This window comes from Octopus bimaculoides, chromosome 4 (assembly GCF_001194135.2).
Source record: "Octopus bimaculoides isolate UCB-OBI-ISO-001 chromosome 4, ASM119413v2, whole genome shotgun sequence".
Lineage (NCBI taxonomy): Eukaryota > Metazoa > Mollusca > Cephalopoda > Octopoda > Octopodidae > Octopus > Octopus bimaculoides.
In genome coordinates this window covers 82,980,213-83,001,050 of record NC_068984.1, presented here as the reverse complement: position 1 = coordinate 83,001,050, position 20,838 = coordinate 82,980,213, and the positions used below count along the sequence as shown (strand labels likewise).

The 20,838-nt window shown below is 36.9% G+C and overlaps 1 protein-coding gene across 2 annotated transcripts in view; it reads right to left on the bottom strand.

Moving 5' to 3' along the window:
• Positions 1-20,838, bottom strand: part of LOC106875134 (enoyl-CoA hydratase domain-containing protein 3, mitochondrial) — a 27,409-nt gene that overhangs the window by 4,736 nt on the left and 1,835 nt on the right. For both annotated transcript variants that reach the window (XM_014923123.2, XM_052967175.1), the window contains exons 2-8: positions 15,478-15,611; positions 9,558-9,699; positions 7,831-7,902; positions 6,032-6,065; positions 4,646-4,730; positions 3,755-3,864; positions 487-545 (exon numbers count right to left, since the gene is read on the bottom strand). In XM_014923123.2, coding sequence (XP_014778609.1) covers positions 487-545; positions 3,755-3,864; positions 4,646-4,730; positions 6,032-6,065; positions 7,831-7,902; positions 9,558-9,699; positions 15,478-15,611 — 636 coding nt within the window. The remainder of the gene's footprint in view (positions 1-486; positions 546-3,754; positions 3,865-4,645; positions 4,731-6,031; positions 6,066-7,830; positions 7,903-9,557; positions 9,700-15,477; positions 15,612-20,838) is intronic.

Here is a 20,838-nt window from a genome sequence, read left to right as displayed (position 1 = left end):
TATATATATATATATATATATATATATATATATATACACACACACACACACATATGTATATATGTGTGTGTGTGGAGGTGTATATATATATATATACATATATATATATATACACACACACACACGCACATATATACATGTATGTGTGTGGATGTGGGTGTGAGTGAATGGTATCTACAGCTGTACTTATTATGTTGTGTCCTTTTATGCTCCACAACTTTTGGTGAAGCAAACAGAAATCAATGAAATAAGCATTGAGGACAATATAATCAATTAAACACTTGATACCCAACAATTGTCACACAATCCAATGACTAAAAGTAGTAAAACAAATCCAAAAAAAAAAAATTAAACCGTAGCCACAATAACATCATCAAGACATATTGTGTTATACCAAGTCACATCTCAATACTGATCCAAAGGCACTGAAACTTCCACTGGACATAGTCTGATTTAACTTCCAGTAACAAAGCTTGGGTTTCTTACCTCCTCCTCTAGCAACTCAGGACTGACAACTCGACTGATTAAACCATGCCGTAGTGCCTCTGCAAAATATATTTATATATACATTCATGACAATGTGATGGAGATAGATATATACTAACACACGTGCACACACACACACACAAACACATACACACACACACACACACACGATACACACACACAAATGATAAGCTCTCAGTTTAATAGACCTTAATTTGATGGAATTTGAGTTTTTAATAACACTTTTCAAAATACTCTTCAACTACACAGTCAAAAAGGGAAATAAAATTATATATTTTTATTATAATCTAATAATTTTATGTTGTGCAAAAGTAAATATTGCATTCAAGTTCTTCATTTTTTACATTAAGCACAAAAAAAATAGCTCTTGGGTTACTTCCAACTTAATGGGCATTTGATATAAATGGAATTGTGATTCTCGATATTAGTCCATTAAATCATGGGAAGGTTTTGTGTGTGTGTGTGTGTGTGCGCGCGTGCACATACATGCATGTGTATGTCACCATTTTCGACATCGTCGTTTTAATGTCCACTTTTTTAGGCTTGAATAGGTCAGATGGAATTTGTTGAGGTAGATTTTCTACCTCAACGAAGACTTCAAAATAACAGCTGCATAAAGTTTCTAGAAACTACAATATATTTGGTTGATTTTAATTCTACATCCATCCATCTCCATACCAAACTGTGTATTTCTACATGGTGTTAAGAAGGGCATCCAGCCATAAAACCATGCCAAAACAGATATGGAGCCTGAATAGCCTTTCAACTAGTCAGCTCCTATCAAACAGTCCAACGGATTCCAGCATGGAAAGCAGAGGTTAACTGATGATGATGATGATGATGATGATGATATATCGATCCTACGGAAAAGTCTCTATGTAATCTCAATCTGCTAGAAATAACAGCCTGATTTTCTTAACCTTACATTCAACCATGTTTGTACCATCCTAGGATACTTTTACATTTTTACATAACATAACAAATATGATATCAGCCTGCTAGAAACAGAAGTCAATCACATCATACCATCTTTAAAAAGAAGGACATATAAAATAATGCAGCTTGGATACATTATCTCTGAAACAATGACAGGGATGGTCATGAATGGAAGATTTTTAATCATAGGTTACACCTGCCCTGTCAGAGCTGTCCTAGGGCTAAACAATAAATGATATAATGGCTGCATTATTTCTTATGTTTGTTGATTCACTGTCAATTTATAATATATTTATTTTTCTCTTTCAGTGACCATCACCTATATATTCCTAAAACAATTAATCTTAAAATCTGCTGTATTATTATTAATAATGTACAAGTGTTTTATTATTTAATTGATCTCACTAAGTGTAAACAATGAGTGTTCAGCCGTTAGACAAACTGAAGTACCAAGTTCATTGAATTAGCATGTAAGTAGTTGAATATTCCACAGATATATGTATTCACAATGCATTTCTCGAGCATAATCAATGTGACATAGTATAAAAACATTAACTCTTTAGCATTCAGATTACTCTGTCTAATGTAATGCCTTTTCATCCACATAGTTTTGAATTAATTATTCATTACCTTGTAGCTTTGAGATTTCAATGATGTAATTAATTGTTTACTTTCAGAATGACAATGTAGGTTAGGTGTGAGAGGCCAGATCTGATCAGTTTGAACATAAAATAGATAGAATATTTGGGCTTGATATGGCCAGTTTAAATGTTAAAGGGTTCAATTACAGGTATAATCCACAGAGTTTCTATCTATCCAGTTCTGCTCGTAAGGCTTGTGTCAGCCTGAAGCTATTGTACAAGAAACTTGTCCAAGAAGCTGTGCAGTGAGATCAAACCCATCACCTTGTGATTGTAAAACAAGCTTCTCAACCATTTAGCCATGCTACATCCATATATTACTAGTAGACACTGAATATATTTCCCTAGTGTGCACACACCCTTCCTCTCATATTTGACCCTTTGCTTTTTTCCCTAACACATAGATACATGCAATAATTTCCAACTCTTCAAACATATCAATCTCATTCATCTCAGTTATTCTGATCTGAGAGCTACAGTTGATATCCAAGGCCCTTGTGATACCACCTCATTTGAAACTGCCTTGGTTCCTGTTTTAAAGTGACATACACTAAAACACCAGCTTAATAATAATGAAGTTATTTTACTAAATTCTTTGCATTTGTTTTTAATTAACTGAAACAAAGGTGGTATATTTCACTGGTAAGTCATCAATGACATCATTTACTGTCTATTTTCCATGCTGGTATGGGTTGGACGGCTTGACAGGAGCTAGCAAGCTGGAGGGCTGCACCAGGCTCCAGTCATCTGTTTTGACATGATTTCTATGGCTGGATGCCTTTCCTAATGCCACCCACTTTAAAGAGTGTACTGGGTGCTTTTTACATGGTCCTGGTACAAAAGGATTAATCTTTAGTCATTAGAATAAAATTTATTTTCAAAAACTAGCAAAAGAATATGTAACTTATGTAATTTAAAAGTCAATAAGTAAGAAGGAAAATAACATTTAACAATCAATTTTTTAAAAAGTTGAAAATAAAAAAATATATTTTTTTGGAAATTTTACATTTTAGTAATTTCATACATCAGCAGCAAGTGTAGATATATAGGCATAGATGTATATTAAGAAACTTGCTTCCTAACCACATGGTTGTTCATTCAATCCCATTGTGTGACATCTTGGGCAAGTGTCTTTCACTATAACCACAGGCTGACCAAAGCTTTCTATCTGCCATCTTGACATTGTATGGTAATAGTAAACAAGTATTACTATCATACAAGTAGTGTCGTTAAATTTCTAATAGTCTACAAGAACATATCAAGCTATGGGGAAATATTACCTTGCTCAAAAATAGGTGAGTGCTGGAAACAGGAAGAACTTCCAGGTATAGAAAAATCTACCTCATTAAACTCCCTCCAACCCAAGCAAGTATGGAAAAGGGAATGCTATAATGATTATGATGATGATATTATCTTACATCCACTTTTCCATGCTGGCATGCTCTGGCACTATAAATATATATTTATATTCACTTTTGTTTTGCTTTTGTGATTATGTTATGACAAACTATTAAGTGTTAGAAAAGATTGTTATACATCAACAACCAGGTCACTAACTCTATCATGATATAATTGGTTCAATTTCAACAAAAAATCTCAGATCAAATCATTCACCAAACAAGTACAACTGTGAAATTATTATTTGAAATTTTAAAATACATATTATTTACCATCAGCTGATATTGGTTGTCCAGTGAGAAGCATTTCCATAGCAACCTTGCGAGGAACAGCCCGGCCAAGCGCTACACCAGGAGTTGTACAAAAGAGGCCAATATTTACTCTGCAAAAAATAAATAAGTAAATAAATATAAATAAAACAAAAATCTCCAGAAAGGTGTTATATGTTCACACAATGCAAAATACAATACAATACTCATATAATTTTGATACAATGTTATAATACTGTTTCTTTGACATTACCTCCACACTTCTAATTGTGCTTCAAATCTGCAAGCATTTCTTTTATTTTTACCTCACTTTGAGAACTGACTCGTCTTCCACTTACTTTTTTTATTTCCCTTCCTCCTCTATTACATCCTCTCTCTCTCTCTCTCTCTCTCTCTCTCTCTCTCTCTCTTACACACACACACCACAACCATACCTACACCTGATCATGTCTCTCCAAAAATTTAAGTGTGTGGTCAATGCAACTAGTAAGACCCAAGATATTTTTTTTCCTATTTTTTACACTTTCCAACCCATAAAACAAATTTTCTATAATCACTGTCTGAATCAAGGGTTTTATTAAAATAAGATAATTTTATGGTTAGATGCCAACCACCTAATAAAGGAAAATATGATGCAGATAAAATATCTTGAGTTCAAATATGCCTTTCTGAATTCTGAATTTGATAGAATAAGCCTGTCTTGTACTGGAGTCAATACAACTAACAATATTTTTGAAGGCAGTATCTCAACATAGCCAGTGTTCAATAACCAAAACCAGTAAGAGACAAGGAAAGAACAAAAGATTTGTCTATATTTGACAAGAAAGAATGAAAAATATATAACAAATAAAAGGAAAAAAATGAAGAATTATAGATTAAAACAGAATGACTTACCCAGGTACAGCAAACTTGGCTTTTTCTGAAGCTATGGCAATATCACATGATGCTACAAGCTGACAGCCAGCTGCCGTAGCCAAACCTGAAATATAGAGTTGTAACAAAAAAAGGAAGTTAAAACAAAGCTAAGAGAAAGAACATTTTCACTTCTCTTCAATAGAATTAGCAATTTATTCAGTCTACTTGCTTTGTTCAAAACATAAAACTAATATAATCAAAATACATTAACCTAGCAATCTCAATCTTTTTTTTATATTCCTTTTTTTTTATTTACTTATTTTTTTAGTTTTAATTTATATATATATATATATATATATATATAAACAATTGGTGGATGAAGACATAGAGATCCCTTTGGTGAGATGGTGGAAGAACATTCAGAAACAGCCCTGGTCATGAGCAGATGGAGCTCATTAGCCCTGACAGGCTGTCCTTCTAGGAGATAGAAATGCCAAATGAAAAACTTGCTTGAAAGGTAGGCAACCTGGCAGACCCTCACAAACCTCGATTCCAGCAACCTGCTGCAACTTCTGGACATCTTTTGGTTGTCTTGGACATTTTCATTGCCACCAGCCAAACCATTACAAACCTTCAGTTTGCACAGATAACAATTTTCTTGTTCTACAATGTAATTTCAACATCTCAACACCAATTAACTATTGAAAGGGTTAATTGATTCAAAGATAAATTAGACATGCCAGCTTTTCTAACAGACAAAATTTCCCTTGGTTGTTAATTATTATAAATACTTCTACATATATTGCATATTTCTTATTCTTAAAGGTAGATCAGCTATTTCCAGAATGTGTACATGAGTGCAGGCATAAGTGTGTGGTTAAGCATTCTCTTCACAAATGTGTGGCTCAGAGTTTGGTCCCAGTGTGACACCTTAAGCAAGTGTCTTCTTAGCATTGTGTATTTATTTCACAAGAGATATCTTTACTGAATATCAAACTACTATAGAGTAACAGTCTCTGAAATTATCCTATTTAGCAAACTTATATTTCCTAACCAAACATTTATGAATTAATACAGAGACAATAATATAACTGAAATGGCCACATGATTTAATGAATCATTGAAACTTACCATCCAAATTACTTACACATCTCAGGCTACAATAACAGAAAGTACACAAAAAAGTGTTGAGAAATCCTTCTGATAATGATATTAAAAAAACTGGAGAAAATAAAGATAACCATTAACAATGGTAAACATTTGACTAAAACCAGCAGATGTGGAAGGACATTGTCCATGGGCAATGAGAACATTAAGAGGTGAGCTGTATCAGGAGGAAGGTCCACTCTAAGACCACTCCCTACTTAAAACATTCATGATGAGGATGATGATGGTATAAAGTGGGACAGAATAATGAATACTGACCACTAACTTGAGCAATTACTGGTACTGCCATGTCCTAGAAAAGGGAGGAGTAGGGAAAAGAAATATCAGTTACATATTAATCAAGTTAACAAAAATATTCATCAAAAAAATTTAAAAGAAAAAATAAAGTTATTTTCGATGTAATGAATATATAAAAAAAAATTAATTAAAACAGAGAAAGAAAAAGTATATGACGTACATTTTGATGACAAAGTCAGCAAGAGTGTATATATGCATATGTGTAGGTATGTGCTGCACACTCACCTAAGATGGTAAATTCATCATATTAAGCTCACTCAAGAAAATATTCGTAGATAAGAATGGCAAACTAGTTTTTCTACCTCTTGTTACAAAATATTGAGGTAGCTGTTCTGAGATAGAAGCGTACAAATCACAACTAATTTCATCATTTATGGCAATACTAGACATTGTTGAAGGGTGAGAAAAATAGGAACCAAAAGAGTGAAACATTCCACCAGAACACATCGTATATTCATTAAGTTGTATTTGTTGAAAATTCATTAAATGAAATTAATTGTTGTTGTCACCATTGCCATTGCCGTTGTTGTTGTCATCACCATCATCATCATTATAGTGTTCTTTCCATATCATGGTATAATCTTGGCATGGTTTATTTTGAAAACGCAGGAGTGGCTGTGTGGAAAGTAGCTTGCTTACCAACCACATGGTTCTGGGTTCAGTCCCACTGCGTGGCACCTTGGGCAAGTGTCTACTACTATAGCTTCGGGCCAACCAAAGCCTTATGAGTGGATTTGGTAGATGGAAACTGAAAGAAGCCCGTCGTATATATGTATATATATGTGCGTGTATATGTTTATGTGTCTGTGTTTGTCCCCCCAACATCACTTGACAACCGATGCTGGTGTGTTTACGTCCCCGTAACTTAGCGGTTTGGCAAAAGACCGATAGAATAAGTACTAGGCTTCCAAAGAATAAGTCCTGGGGTTGATTTGCTCGACTAAAGGCGGTGCTCCAGCATGGCCGCAGTCAAATGACTGAAACAAGTAAAAGCGTAAAAGAGTATATGTGCCCAGAAACAAGGATTCAGTTGTTTATTTTAGTGTTGCATGTAAGTTAGAGTAGAAGGTTCAATACAGCATTTGTCTTGTGACAATAATCACCCCACATCACTGCCAGTAAAGTATCCTGTGCAAAAATTTCAAATTTAGGTGAATTCATGTTACAACAATTCTGCCATTTCAAGTAAAATTACAACATTGAACTTCTGTTGGGATAACCACAACAATTAAGAGAGTATTGTAGTTCGCTTGAAGCATTGTGTATTGTCTGTAAACAATGAAAAGTTTCGAATGGTACAACAATGCACTATAATACAAAAATGGACCATATACCTGTTGTAATTTAGTTATCTATAGTCCGATGATATTTCGGAATACAATTCCTTCTTCAGATATTCTTCGATGGGTTTATAGCAGAGACTCTATCGAAGAATATCTGAAGAAGGAATTGTATTCCGAAATATCATCGGACTATAGATAACTAAATTACAACAGGTATATAGTCCATTTTTGTATTATAGTGCATTGTTGTACCATTTGAAACTTTTCATTCTTTACAACAATTAAGATGATGAAACAACATGAAGGAGGAGGAGGTGTGGTGATGTAGTGAAAGTGATACTGACATTCATGATGATGATGAGAATGAAAATAATGGTGATGATATCAATGAATATAGCAGAAGTTACAGTTTTAGTTATGATGATGATAGTGATGGTACTGATGTTGATAGTGTGTAGCTATGAAAATGACACTGACCTGTATCATACACATAACTTCAGAGCATGACTTGAAAATCTCAATTTGTTTAGTCTTTGATTTGTCATCTGTCTAATAAAAATAAGAAAAATATGTATATATAAATACACACACAAACAAAAAAGTTTTTCATAGTTTCAGCAACTAACAGTATTTGAGATTTAGATATTGGAAGATAGATTGTTGGTCTCCTGACAACAGAGCACTGAACCAAAAGCATGGAAACACTAAGTCATGAAAGGATCTGGAAAGCTATATTGACAAGGGTCAATATTTATTCCTTTATTGCCCACAAGGGGCTAAACATAGAGGGGACAAACAAGGACAGACAAAGGGATTAAGTCGATAACATCGACCCCAGTGCGTAACTGGTACTTATTTAATTGACCCCGAAAGGATGAAAGGCAAAGTTGACCTTGGTGGAATTTGAACTCAGAACATAACGGCAGACAAAATACCGCTAAGCACTTCGCTGGGCATGCTAACGATTCTACCAGCTCCCCGCTCAAGGGTCAATATTATTAACAATGTCCTACTTTAATGAAAGTTAGCCTTTCATCTAAATAACACACACACACACACACACACATCTACTATATAAATTAGAGTTTGTGTGTGTGTTTATATGTGTGTCACTGAAAGGCTTTGAAACAATGTGTTCTAGAGAAAACCAGATTTGATTTCTGAAATCTACGTCCCAAGAAGTCTTTTGGTTATTAGTAATCAAAAAATATAATTTGCTACAACAAATAACTCAACTTCCAGATCACCAATATTCAATGTCATTAGAAGCTGCCATCTTAAACTGATGGTTACCTGAGTGTGTGTACATTTGTATGTGTGAGTGCTGCATCTTATAACTGTCTGTCTGTCTACTTCAGTCTATTCATCTCTCTATATATATTTACCACACTCTCTCTCACTCTCTCTGAGTATATGTATATCTCTCTCACATGCTGGTCATTCCTCTCTCTCTTGATATGACATGTAGTGCTAGTCAGTCACAGGAGACAAGCACATCTGTCTATGTACCCCTGTCTATCTGTCTCTTATGTTTTTCTCATTGTAAACTTCCTCATCTCTCTCTCTCTCACTCTCTCTCTGTATGTATGTATGTATATATATATATATATATATATATATATATATATATATATATATATATATATATATATATATATAACCCTTTAACATTTAAACAGGTCATATCCAGCCCAAATAGTCTACCCATTCTATATTCAAACTAACCATATCCAGCATCTCATACCTACCCTACAATGTCATTCTAAAAATAAACAATTACATCTTCAAAATCTCTAAGCCAAAAGATTATACATGATTAATTTTTAAGAAATGTGAATAAATAAGCATTACATTTGTCAGTATAATCTGAATGTTAAAGGGTTAAACATGTAAAGTTGCTAAAAAGTCTTTGAATGGTAACATGTATGGAGTGGAATAGCTCAAGCAGAACAGAACTATCCTAGTATACTAAACAGCAACAACATTATTTTGAAATTATCTGCTCGCTATCATACACAACCATAACATCCACATGACCTCACATGATATGTTAAGATAATCACACCAAGTTATGACCGAATGTTACTAATGATAACACAGTTCACCAGTTGTGTCAAACAGTAACATAAAACATTACAAAAAAATAAAATAAAATGAAAATAAAATAAAGTAAATTAAAATAAGTGTTTGTTTTGAAGACTTACAATAACTAGTTCTTTGAGATCATGTCCTGATGAAAAAACATCACCTTTAGATGTTAGCAGTACAACCCTTACATTATCGTCATTGCTGCAGGACTTCAGTTCTTTATGAAGATTTAACAACATGGCAGAAGACAAAGCATTTCTGAGATCGACATGAAAGAGAACACAGAAAAAGATACAGTTAAATATGGCATCAAAGTTTGTTATCATCATCATCGTCATCATCATTATTATTATTGTACTAGCTTCAGCAGTACATATACTAAAATTGGAATGATATAAAGAAGATTATTATTATTATTATAATTATTATCATTAGGATGGTGAGCTGGCAGAACTGTTACTGTGCAAGGCAAAATGTTTAGCAGTGTTCCATCTGACTTTACATTCTGGGTTCAAATTCCTCCACCGGGGTCGATAAAGTAAGTACCAGTTGAACTCTGGAGTTGATGTAATTGATTAATCCCCACCCTCTTAAAATTACAGCCTTGTTGCTTATAGCCAAAAAAATTATCATCATCATTATTATTATTATTATTATTATTATTATTAGTAGTAGTAGTAGTAGTAGTAGTAGTAGTAGTAGTAGTAGTAGTAGTAGTAGTAGTAGTAGTAGTAGTAGTAGTAGTAGTAGTAGTAGTAGTAGTAGTAAGGCAGTGAGCCTGGCAGAATCTTTAGCACAATAGGCAAAATGCTTAGTGGCATTTCATTTGTCTTCTTGTTCTGAGCTCAAACTCTGCTGAGGTCAACTTGCCTTTCATCCTTCAAGATTGATAAAATAAGTATTAGTTGAATACTGGGGTTGATATAATCGACTTAGCTTCTCCCCCAAAATTTCAGGCCTTGTGCCTAGAGAAGAAAGTGTATTTATCATCATTATTATTAATAATAATAATGTTTTCTGTAATGGCTACATGGGCCTACATAGAACACACGGAAATGCAAATACAAAGGCACAAACAGACGGGCTTTACCTGTAACCGTATAAAACAATAACAAAAATGAATAATAAAGTTAAACAATTACAATTCCCCAATGGTTCCCCAATGGGTGGCGGAGGAAGACTTTCAAGGGATGAGCATGCAAATCCCACAGAAAATCACAGTTTCCCTGACCACTTAGGCAAGTGCTGCCTCTCTCTTTTACTCCAATCAGAAGCACATGCTCAGAGCTGGCCCATTCACACAAACCATGCTGGCCACTCACATCCACCTTTCAATAAATTTGTGAGAAGGAAGCACTCCCTCTCTGCTCTGATCTGCCTCTTCAAGTGGAACCTGAAAAAGTTGATCAGAGATTCACCAGAGAGGAAAGTGCCTGTCTTCAGCCCTTTCAGGCTTGTCCACCACACAACCTCTTTTGCCATGAGCACCAGACAGGTGAAAACTTCCCAGCCTTCCCAACCAAAGGAAGAGAGTGGAACAGTCTTAATAATAGACTCGATTGATAGCTAGATTCATGTGACATGCAACATTAATTGCTCAACATAAACTCATATGCCAGAAATTGTTGAGCACTGGATGAGTGTGTGCAGAATGGTATCATTGCTCTGTGTGCATCTTGGGTAGCTCTGATTGACGGCACTTCAATGCCTATGGAGTTTATCCCGAACAAGCAATGCTCCCTGGTAGCATTGCCAGGCCAGGGATTTCTGGAAGTTATTCATAGGCCCCAACCGGAAAGTCCTCCAGAAAAGATCAGCCAGTTGTTCCTCATTGAAGCACCTATTCTCCACTAATCCCCTGTAGAACACCAAGATAGAATTTCCACCGACCACATTGCCCGACTAGTAGTGGACTAAGAGGGTGTGTCGACACACAAGGTACCACTCGCCTCACTTGGTCTCAGCTTGACCCAGGATTGTAATTCCATTAAGGAGATGAGTTGAGGAAAATTCATCTGGCAAAAGGTGACCTCACCGACTCACCATCAAGGAAACACTGGAGATGCCGCAGCCTCAGCACATACCTGCGCATCAGCAACCATGGCATGCCCAGCCCTCTATTCAGCAGCTGTTGACAGCAGATGGACTGTCTGACAAGAGGAATACACCCCTTTCACAGAAAGTGAAAGAGTATACACTCTAACTTGTTCAAACGTGACTCAGGGCAAGGCACGACAGTCAGATGGTAATAGATGATGGATGTGATATAAGTATTCGCCACCCCTGGGTCCTTTCTCAGCAGTGCCACCACTCTTTGTCTCACAGCACTAAGAATTCTACCATTCTGCTGCCAGTTGTGGTAGATGTCTGCTAAGAGGTCGCCAAACAAATCTGGTATATAATAGTAAAGCTCATTGTGTAGACTATCCAAACCAGGTCATTTGCGCCCCGTGCAGCCCATTATCACATCTTGTATTTCGATAGCTGTTATCAACATTTTGTTATGTCACACCCTACTTGATGAGAGTCATGGCATGCCATCGAGGTAGGCACTTAAGTCCATCCTGCATTCCAGATTGCCACTTGTCCTAAACAGTTGGGCAAAATGCCGCTGAAATGCTACACACATCCGCTCATGCTCAAGTATCATGCACCCACCTGGGTCCACCAGAGACCAAATTGTGGTTTTGTTGCCATGTTGAGCCTCTGCCACTCAGATCCATTGAGCAGCTTTAATTCCCTCATTTCTTAGAACATGTGTCTTAGCTCTGACAATGCATCCTTCGTGCTTAGCGTTAAAGAACTGGTCGAGGACCAATCTTGCTACCTGCACATTGGTTGCAATGCCTCTCCTAAGCACCTCTTCTAAGTCCCTAACTAGTTTTCCTTCTATTTTATATTTTTCTATTCCTAGAATCTTGCTAAACCGAATCGACTCTATTCTAATTGCCCTTTTCAGGGCATACCACCATTTATTAAGTAATGACCCCGTTAATGCTCACTTAACTAATTCATTAATCCAGTCTCTGTAAACTTGGCATGCCAGGAATGAGGCGTTCAACTTCCGGTAACTGGGTCCTTGCCTATGTACTCTAAGTCAACCATACAGGTCACAAATTTGTAGTCTGTGTCAGCAATGATTTTGAAAAGTGGACAACTTACATTATTCCTATCTACTGGCCTACAGGAAATTCTATTCAAATACGACCTGGATGACCTGCTGTGGCTAGACCAGGCCCAAACTGGAGCATTCAGGAAATCCAGCTGGTACCTGTCAGACAGTTGTAAACATCTGAGCAGGTTTGTGAGGTTTTTGCACCCACCTCCTCTATCTGCTAGCCCCACATGGTCCAAACGTGGTTCTAAGACAGCATTCCAGTCATTCATAAGCACTAAAGGAAGACACGTTCCCAGAAAAATTTCCAAGCATCTGAAGAAGTCTGGCTGCCCTGCTACTGTTGGAACAGAGTCACCAGCCTGAAGGCATTCCTGTCACTACTGCTCACATCCAGGACCACCAACTTACCTTGTGGGTCCAGGAAGATAGTCATTATCTTGAGATCCAGGCCTCTGCGGAACAACACAGCAGTTCCACCTCCCATTCCCGGCTGGCATGGAGATCAAAAAGATCTCTTATCCACCGAAAATGGGCATAAATGCTTGGTTGGAGAGCCTGGTTTCACTGATGGCCACCACATTGACATTCAGTGACCTGAGGTCGTTGAGTAGATGACCCTGTTTCCAAGGTGAGCCAAGGCCACGTGCATTTATACTGCCTATCATAAACGAGGCCATGAAGGATGGAGTATAGAAGCAGAAAAAGCTACTTACTGTGATTTGGTTGGTGAGGTGGGGATGGTTATTCCAACCCCATGGTTATTTGTGGCTGTTTCCACGAGCAGTTCATTGTATAGTCTTTTGTTGATATCTTTCTTGAAGGCCCCAACTCCTTCAGGATATTTTGTTTTTATTTTGTTGTATGTATTTTGTGATGTTAGCAGGAATTTTATGTGCGGTGGTGAGGTGTTTGATGGTGTGATGAAATCGGTGTTTGTGATGTCTGTATGGTTGTATATGTGTGCCATTAATTCTTTATTGTTTGTGTTTATTGCTGTGTAGTTGATGATTGTATGTTGCTGGTGTTGGAGTGTGCAGTTGTGTGTTGTGTGTGTGAACTGGGTTGTGCTTGTGGTGGTGGTAATGGTGCTGATGGGCATGTTGTTGTTGACGGTGCTGGTGTGGTTGCTAATGAGGAAAGTGTTTATGTGTTTGTTTTGTTGTGTCTGCTCACTGTCATCATACCTGCCAGATTTTTGTGTTTTAGTTGGTGAATTGTTGTCATTTTTTCTTTTAGATTTGGTATCTTATTGCCATTTAGGCTCTTCTTCCTCCCCTTCCGTGCAGGATGTGTCTGAGTGTTTCGGGGGGGGGGGGGAGTAGTAGAGGCCAACCTTCTGGTTGTTACCAGAGGCCAACCTTCTGTTTTTGTTACTGGTTGGTGTGTGGAAAGCATAGATGCTGGTGAGTTGTTTATTTTCTTTGCTGTTGTTTTTGTTATTGTTGCTGCTGCTGCTGTGATTAGTGTTGCTGCTACAGTTGCTGTTGTTTTCACTACTCCAGTGACCACCTACCTCTGCTGGTACTGTTGCTTCTGTTGCTATTGCTGTTATTGTGTTGGAGGTGTATGCAGCAGTGCAGTTTTCTCTTCTAATGGTTAAGGGCAAAAAGCCTTTAAGTGGTTTGTTTGGCCACAAATGTGGCATCTGACCTTTCTGCCCTCTACCACTACAAATAACTTTGAACTTCCAGGGAGCTTTATGAGATCTGGAATCTCTTGTGCAGTTACAAAATCTGCATGCAATAAGATTTCCATCCCAGTACCATACCAATTTTCATTTTTTCTGTCTCCATGTTTCAAGAATTTTACATTTCTCTTCTCTGCTATATAATACAGCTGCTGCCATTAAGGAGATGTCCACTTCTGGTGGCACCTCCACTACCTTCACTCTGAGAACTCTTCGACCAGGGTTGTCATGGAATTTTCTTTGGCCAGTTGTTCTGTTGTAAACCTCTCCTCTACTGTACCAAAGCTCTTATCAAGTGCAACATAAGATTTTATGCTCTATACAGGTCTCAGGCATTTTTGGACCTGAGCCTGCATGGATCTTTCTATCTTGCACGTTTTAAATGATATACATTTGTATATTATTGTCCTCCTCTGTGTCTCTTCCTGCACATCCTCTGGTGTGTTCAGGTAGACTGTCCTATCAGTTCTTGTTAGATGCAACTTAGCTGCTATATTTTGCATGTCAAATGACCACATAGAGGCTCCCTCATTGGGTTATAAATCTGTTTCATTGTCTTTTAACCATTCCATCACAATTACTCCTGTAATGACTGTTTCTGTAACCTTCAGATTCATTTAGTAGTAATCTACCTCAAATGAAAAACTGCCCCATTAAATCAAAGACACACTGGATAAAGATGCAGTTGTAGATACTGCTAATGAAGGCACATGGCTCAGTGGTTAGAGCGTCAGGCTTAGTCATGAGACTGTGAGTTCGATGTCCCAGACCAAGCTGCGTGTTGTGCTCTTGAGCAAGATACTTTATTTCAAGTTGCTCCATTTCACTCAGCTATAGAAATGAGTTGCAATGTCACTGGTGCCAAGCTATATTGGCCTTTGCTTTCACTTGGATAACATCAGTGGCATGGAGAGGGGAGGCTGGTATGCATGGGCTACAGCTGGTCTTCTGTAAACAACCTTACCGGGACTTGTGTCTTGGAGGGAAACTTTCTAAATGCAATCCCATGGTCAATTATGACCGAAGGGGGTCTTTACTTTGTAGATACTGCTAAAATGACAGTATAGTTAATCATAGCTGGAATACTTTTCCTCATATGTCAGCTCTAACAGGGCTGATCTGGAGTTAAAGACAACAACAACACCTGTAAAAATGATGATGATGATGATGATGATGATGATGATAGCATGGGTATCTATTTGAAAGGGTATTTAAATGTAGTGGTTATTACCTTTTGGGTGGATTATTGAGAGTCAGTGTCAGAATGCCATTTTCTAGATTCCTCAGAACTAATGGTTCAGCTCTGGCCCCTGCACTGGAATGTCTTATGGCTGCTGCTGTTGCTGTTGGCAACAGCCTGAAGCACTGCAAGAGGAGGGAAAATAAGATATAAGGTACACGACATGAAATAAGGATTTTTTTGTTTTTTTGCAAAGGTATGAAGCCTGAGAATTTTTTAAAGTACAGAAATTAGATGGTTGTGATCTCTGTACATTTCTCAAAGATGTCAGAGGCACATTTTATTACTTGTAGTAGCTCCTTCACTGATAACTGTGTTTTAAGGTTTTGCTTATTTCACATTAAAGCACAATAGTTATTACTTGTGAACAAGTATAGTTTGGTAACATGTACCATGCATTTGTTGATTATTTTAAGTGCTTATGTAATCATGAGTAGACATAGACACATTCTCGGCCCTTCATTCTTGACCCTTCATTCTTGACCCTACGGAACATCCAAGATGTGGCTGCTGGAGAAAGGGAAGCAAAGATGGGAGAGAGAGGAGAGGAGAGAGAGGGGGGAGATGAGACTCACAACAGAGTACTGCCCCATAACCAGGATGGTGCTGCTGCTACACACAGAGATATCCTTGATGTCCAGTTAACTGATGGGCCTCAAGTGACTCACAAACATACTTCTGTATCAAGTTCATATATATGCTGTCTCCTCTCTCTCTGTTTTGTGCTGGCAGCATGTAAAAAACTCCCACTACATTCTCAGAGTGGTTGGGGTTAGGAAGGGTGTCCAGTCATAGAAACCTTGCCAAATCAGATTGGAACTTGGTGCAGTCCCCCAACTTACCAGTTTTCAGTTAAACCATCCAACCCATGCCAGCATGGAAAGTGGGTGTTAAATGATGACGATGATGATGATGATGATGATAACTTCAAAGGCCTCTGCTCTTTGAAGAGCCCAGTCCTTTCACCCCAGAACCCCAGGCATTCATTCTCTGAAATTAACTAGTCAATTTTAATGGCATTAATTTCACTAGTAGTGCTGGTAGTGGGGTGCAATAGCAGTTCCCAAAATAATAAATCCCATATGTCGTCATATCAATAGACCTTTATTTTGTTGTTGTCATTGTAACTAAGACCATACTGGAGCACCACCTTCAAAATATATTTTTGTTCTACATGATAATTAGTGATGAGCCACTGAAGCAGTAATGAGTTACTCATTTTCCAGAAATAGCACCAAATCTCCCTTGAAATACAATCTACTGTCTTAAGAAAAGAAACAACATGTTGGATAATGTCTAATACACCTTTGATCAATTAGAGCTGATAAATGTTATGTCTAAATTTCATTTATTAATTACGATACAATATCGAATTACACTTTGGTTTATCACTGCTCAGTTTTATGGATCCACATGATTGAAGGAAATCATATGGAAGACACAAAAGAATGACAGAGGGATATTTCTAGGGATGCCTTTTTTATGAAGAACAAACATTTAACTCAGTGCTAACATAATGTAGTGAGTCAAAAACATTTCAACCAATGTAAATTACATCTATAGTACAGAGGGAAAAAAATCATTAACTTAATTATAGATATTGGATAAGAGAGGTAGGGGAAGATAACTGTGGAATTTAAATTAGCTGAAATTGAATTTGATGTGAACATTCATTAGGGAGTGAGTTGGATTCTTCATAATAACTATAGTGACAACTCCACCCACTGATCAGTCTTATTAAAAAAAAATAAAACCATTGTGGAGATATGTTTTTAATGTCATTTTACCAGTACTCACAAACCCTTGAAAACTTCAGTAAAAACAGCGTTGTTGGCCTTGATACCAAGGCTTCATCTATGTCTGATATGAGAACATTCTGGTAAAGTTTTTCTTTCATCTCTCGTGTCAGATCATCATGTGTCAATAAGTTCTCTCTAACCCACATTCTATTAACACTGATGTCGCTTGGAGTTTGGTTATGACTCCAATACTCTTCCTTCTCTACATCAATAATCTGTCCGCTGTTGTTTCTAATCACACTGTTATACAGATGATACTACCCTTTTTTTCTCCTTTACCTTTCATACACACAGGCATCATCCATCAGCAATCTTACTCCATACTAGACTTGTATAACTAGAGACCATCATGTAATAGGTACAAGACAACCTAGTTTCTTTTAACAACATCATTACAGAGTCACTACATGTATTGTGGGATCTATTTAGCAACACTACTTTCTTTTTATTAATGAACCATACCTAGCTATGACATTTAGGTACATGATTTTAGAGTCTCAAATCTTTCAAAGCAGCCATACATATAACAAAGCCAAAACTGTTTCAGAAAAGTTAAGACCACACCTAATGACAATGAACAGATATCTCCCTTGTAATGCTTGTTCACAGCCAAGTGAAATATGAATCTGTTAAGTGCTTTTTGTCAAAAATACATCTTTGGCCTTTGATCACTAGCTAAATACTTTATCAATTCAGCAAGCTATGATTTTCTAAAAGACAAAGGACAAACTTCAGTAGAGGACCTCATCTGTAAAGTTGTTGCAATTTTTCCCTATTTATATAATACAAGTAAAATGTAATCATTTAAGTGATAGTTATGTGCTGGTCATGTCATGAAGTGACACATATTTCTTCACAATTTGTTTGATACAACTTATGGAATAAATTGCTTATGAATTTCCTAAACTTTTAATTTGTGAAATAGAGGTTTCATACATGCCACTAAAGTAATCATTTGTGTAGAGCTCAAAAATAATATCTAATTGTTATATGTTCCATGATAGATGGATAGATGAATATGTATGTATGTACACGTGTGTGTGTGTGTGCATGTGTGTGTGCGTATTTATATAGGGTGCTGAAAAGTTCCAGCGTTTGGGTAAAAGAAAGCACAGGAGGATCAGTTAATTATGATTTTATTCAACAAATTCCCCTCTCAGATTCACACATATATTGCAGCAGCTCTTCAATTTCTCTAAGCCCTGTAAAAGAACAGGGCTTAGAAAAGTTGGGCCTCCTTTCGCAATACTCTTAAGCCAGGAACTTTTCAGCACCCCCTCATGTGTGTGTGTGTGTCACCAAAATATATTTGGTTAGTAAAATGGTAATTGTAACTTACATCAACTATTTACACCGTATGTTAAATGGACTTATCAAGCTCTTTGACAGACTAATTGCACATCATCATCTGTTTTCTCAGATTTTATCCTATCTTCTGTATTAACAAGTCACCAAGGGAGTCAATACTTAGTCACTCACACTTATAAAAATAGCAATCAAATTTCTCCCAAATCTCAACCTACCATCATACAAAACAGAAACTGACATTAAATAATGTAGTCCTAGACATCCCTAAAATAATGAGTTGGTCATGGCTTGAATGCTTTTGATCATATATATATTTGATTAAGGCTAACCTGGAATAAAACCACAGTATTAAATGATTCCTTAATATTATAATAGTTATTTATTATCAACATTATTCTTACTGGATGAAATTCATTTTGACATCTAACCACCTGTGTAAACTGCACAAATCAAGCAAATGATTTGCAGTTTACACTATTTCTTTATTCACACATACATACATAACTTTGTCAGGGGAGTAAAGAATACCGATGACCTGTTTACAAGATTTCTGTAGCTGGTGGGAAGCAGAGAAGAAGTCACCCACAAATCAAACACTTAGTCTGAATCCTTGCAGTGGAATGAATTCTTCTACAGGAATGGAAATTAGTATTTTGCAACATTTTTATATTTACTTCCAAGTTTTAAAATAAAATAAATGCGCCCTGTTGAAGCCTAACCACGCTCATGGGCCCGGTTTCCCGGTTTCAATGGCGTATGTGTTCCCCAGCTGGACGGGATGCCAGTCCATCGCAGCGTTACTCATTTTTGCCAGCTGAGTGGACTGGAGTAAATGAAGTGTTTTGCTCAAGAACGCAATGCATCGCCCGGTCCAGAATCGAAACCACAATCTTACGATCATGATGCTGACACCCTAGCCACTAAGCCACATGCCTCCACACTTCCAAGTTTTACTGTTGGTTTATTTTCTGAATAAAATTGCCTAATAAGGTTACGAATCTATGCGAACAAATAAACCATTCAGACATGACATATTTTTAACATTAACTTTTACTCCAAATAGTATCATGTCAACTGTTTCTAAACCTCCATGGTTGATTAAAATAAGTACTAATTAAGTACAGTACATCTATTCAATCGATTATACCTGCATGTCCTGAAATGTGTGACATAGTCACTATATTTACACTGTACACACACACATGATGTATACATACATATATACAAACAAAAATACCCTGTTGTTGATGTTGAAATTCCAAAGAAGAAACCGGCTTTTTCTCTATTGGCAAGAAATCTTGACAGACAGACATACACACATACTCATTCACTCACTCTTCCTAAACTCAGTAAGTCCATGCAAACTTTCTGAGAGTCTAAGAAGTTCCAGTACATGAATTTGTTTTGAAGAGATAAAGTGTCGCACAGCAATGAATCCACTTTCCAGTGCAAACAACTGTAACAAGAGTGAGACGACCAGAAACAAGTGCATTTCAGAATTTTTGTATATGAGTTTATCCTCTTCTAGAAAGAAGTTCTAATGAAAGCTAAGGGTCCTTCACTCCCAGTGGTCCACATGTTAATTAAACCACAGCTGGGACCCTAACAAGTGCTACTATTCCAGGTAAGAGTAGACCTGGAAATGATAGTGGCTAAGAAGTGGCTCCACACTCTACAAAACCCTGAAACAAAGTACAAGGGTCTCACTACCGGATGCAATTCAAAATCATACCCGTCCATCTGTACATACATACATAATATTTAGAGGGCAACATTTTACATTTACAAACAATTCGAATGCGAAATAAAAATTATTTTGTCACGACATTACAAAAGATACTGTCCTACATGTTAGACTTTTCATTTTCTTTAACGTAAACGGACTCATAACACTTGCATCATGTTTAAATTCTTTAATTGCCAACGGTGGCCGTCACTAAATTCCTCGGATCCTAGTGTTAACTCAACACATAAAGCGCGACGGGCCACGATCGCGGCCGTCAGGCATAGATTGATAGGCCACGATCGAGGCCCAGATAGATGCATTTAATTTATGGGCGTTTGTAGGGATCTTATGTCACTCAAACGCTCTGCTGCCCCCATAATGTAAGAGGACTAATAGTTCAACTAATGACTTTTCAGTTGATGTAAAACTTGTCACCATTATATACTAAGAAGATATTTTAAAGATTTTTTGGTGGACATTGGAATTAGACACTGAGGGAAAATGGCTGTAACTTTATTA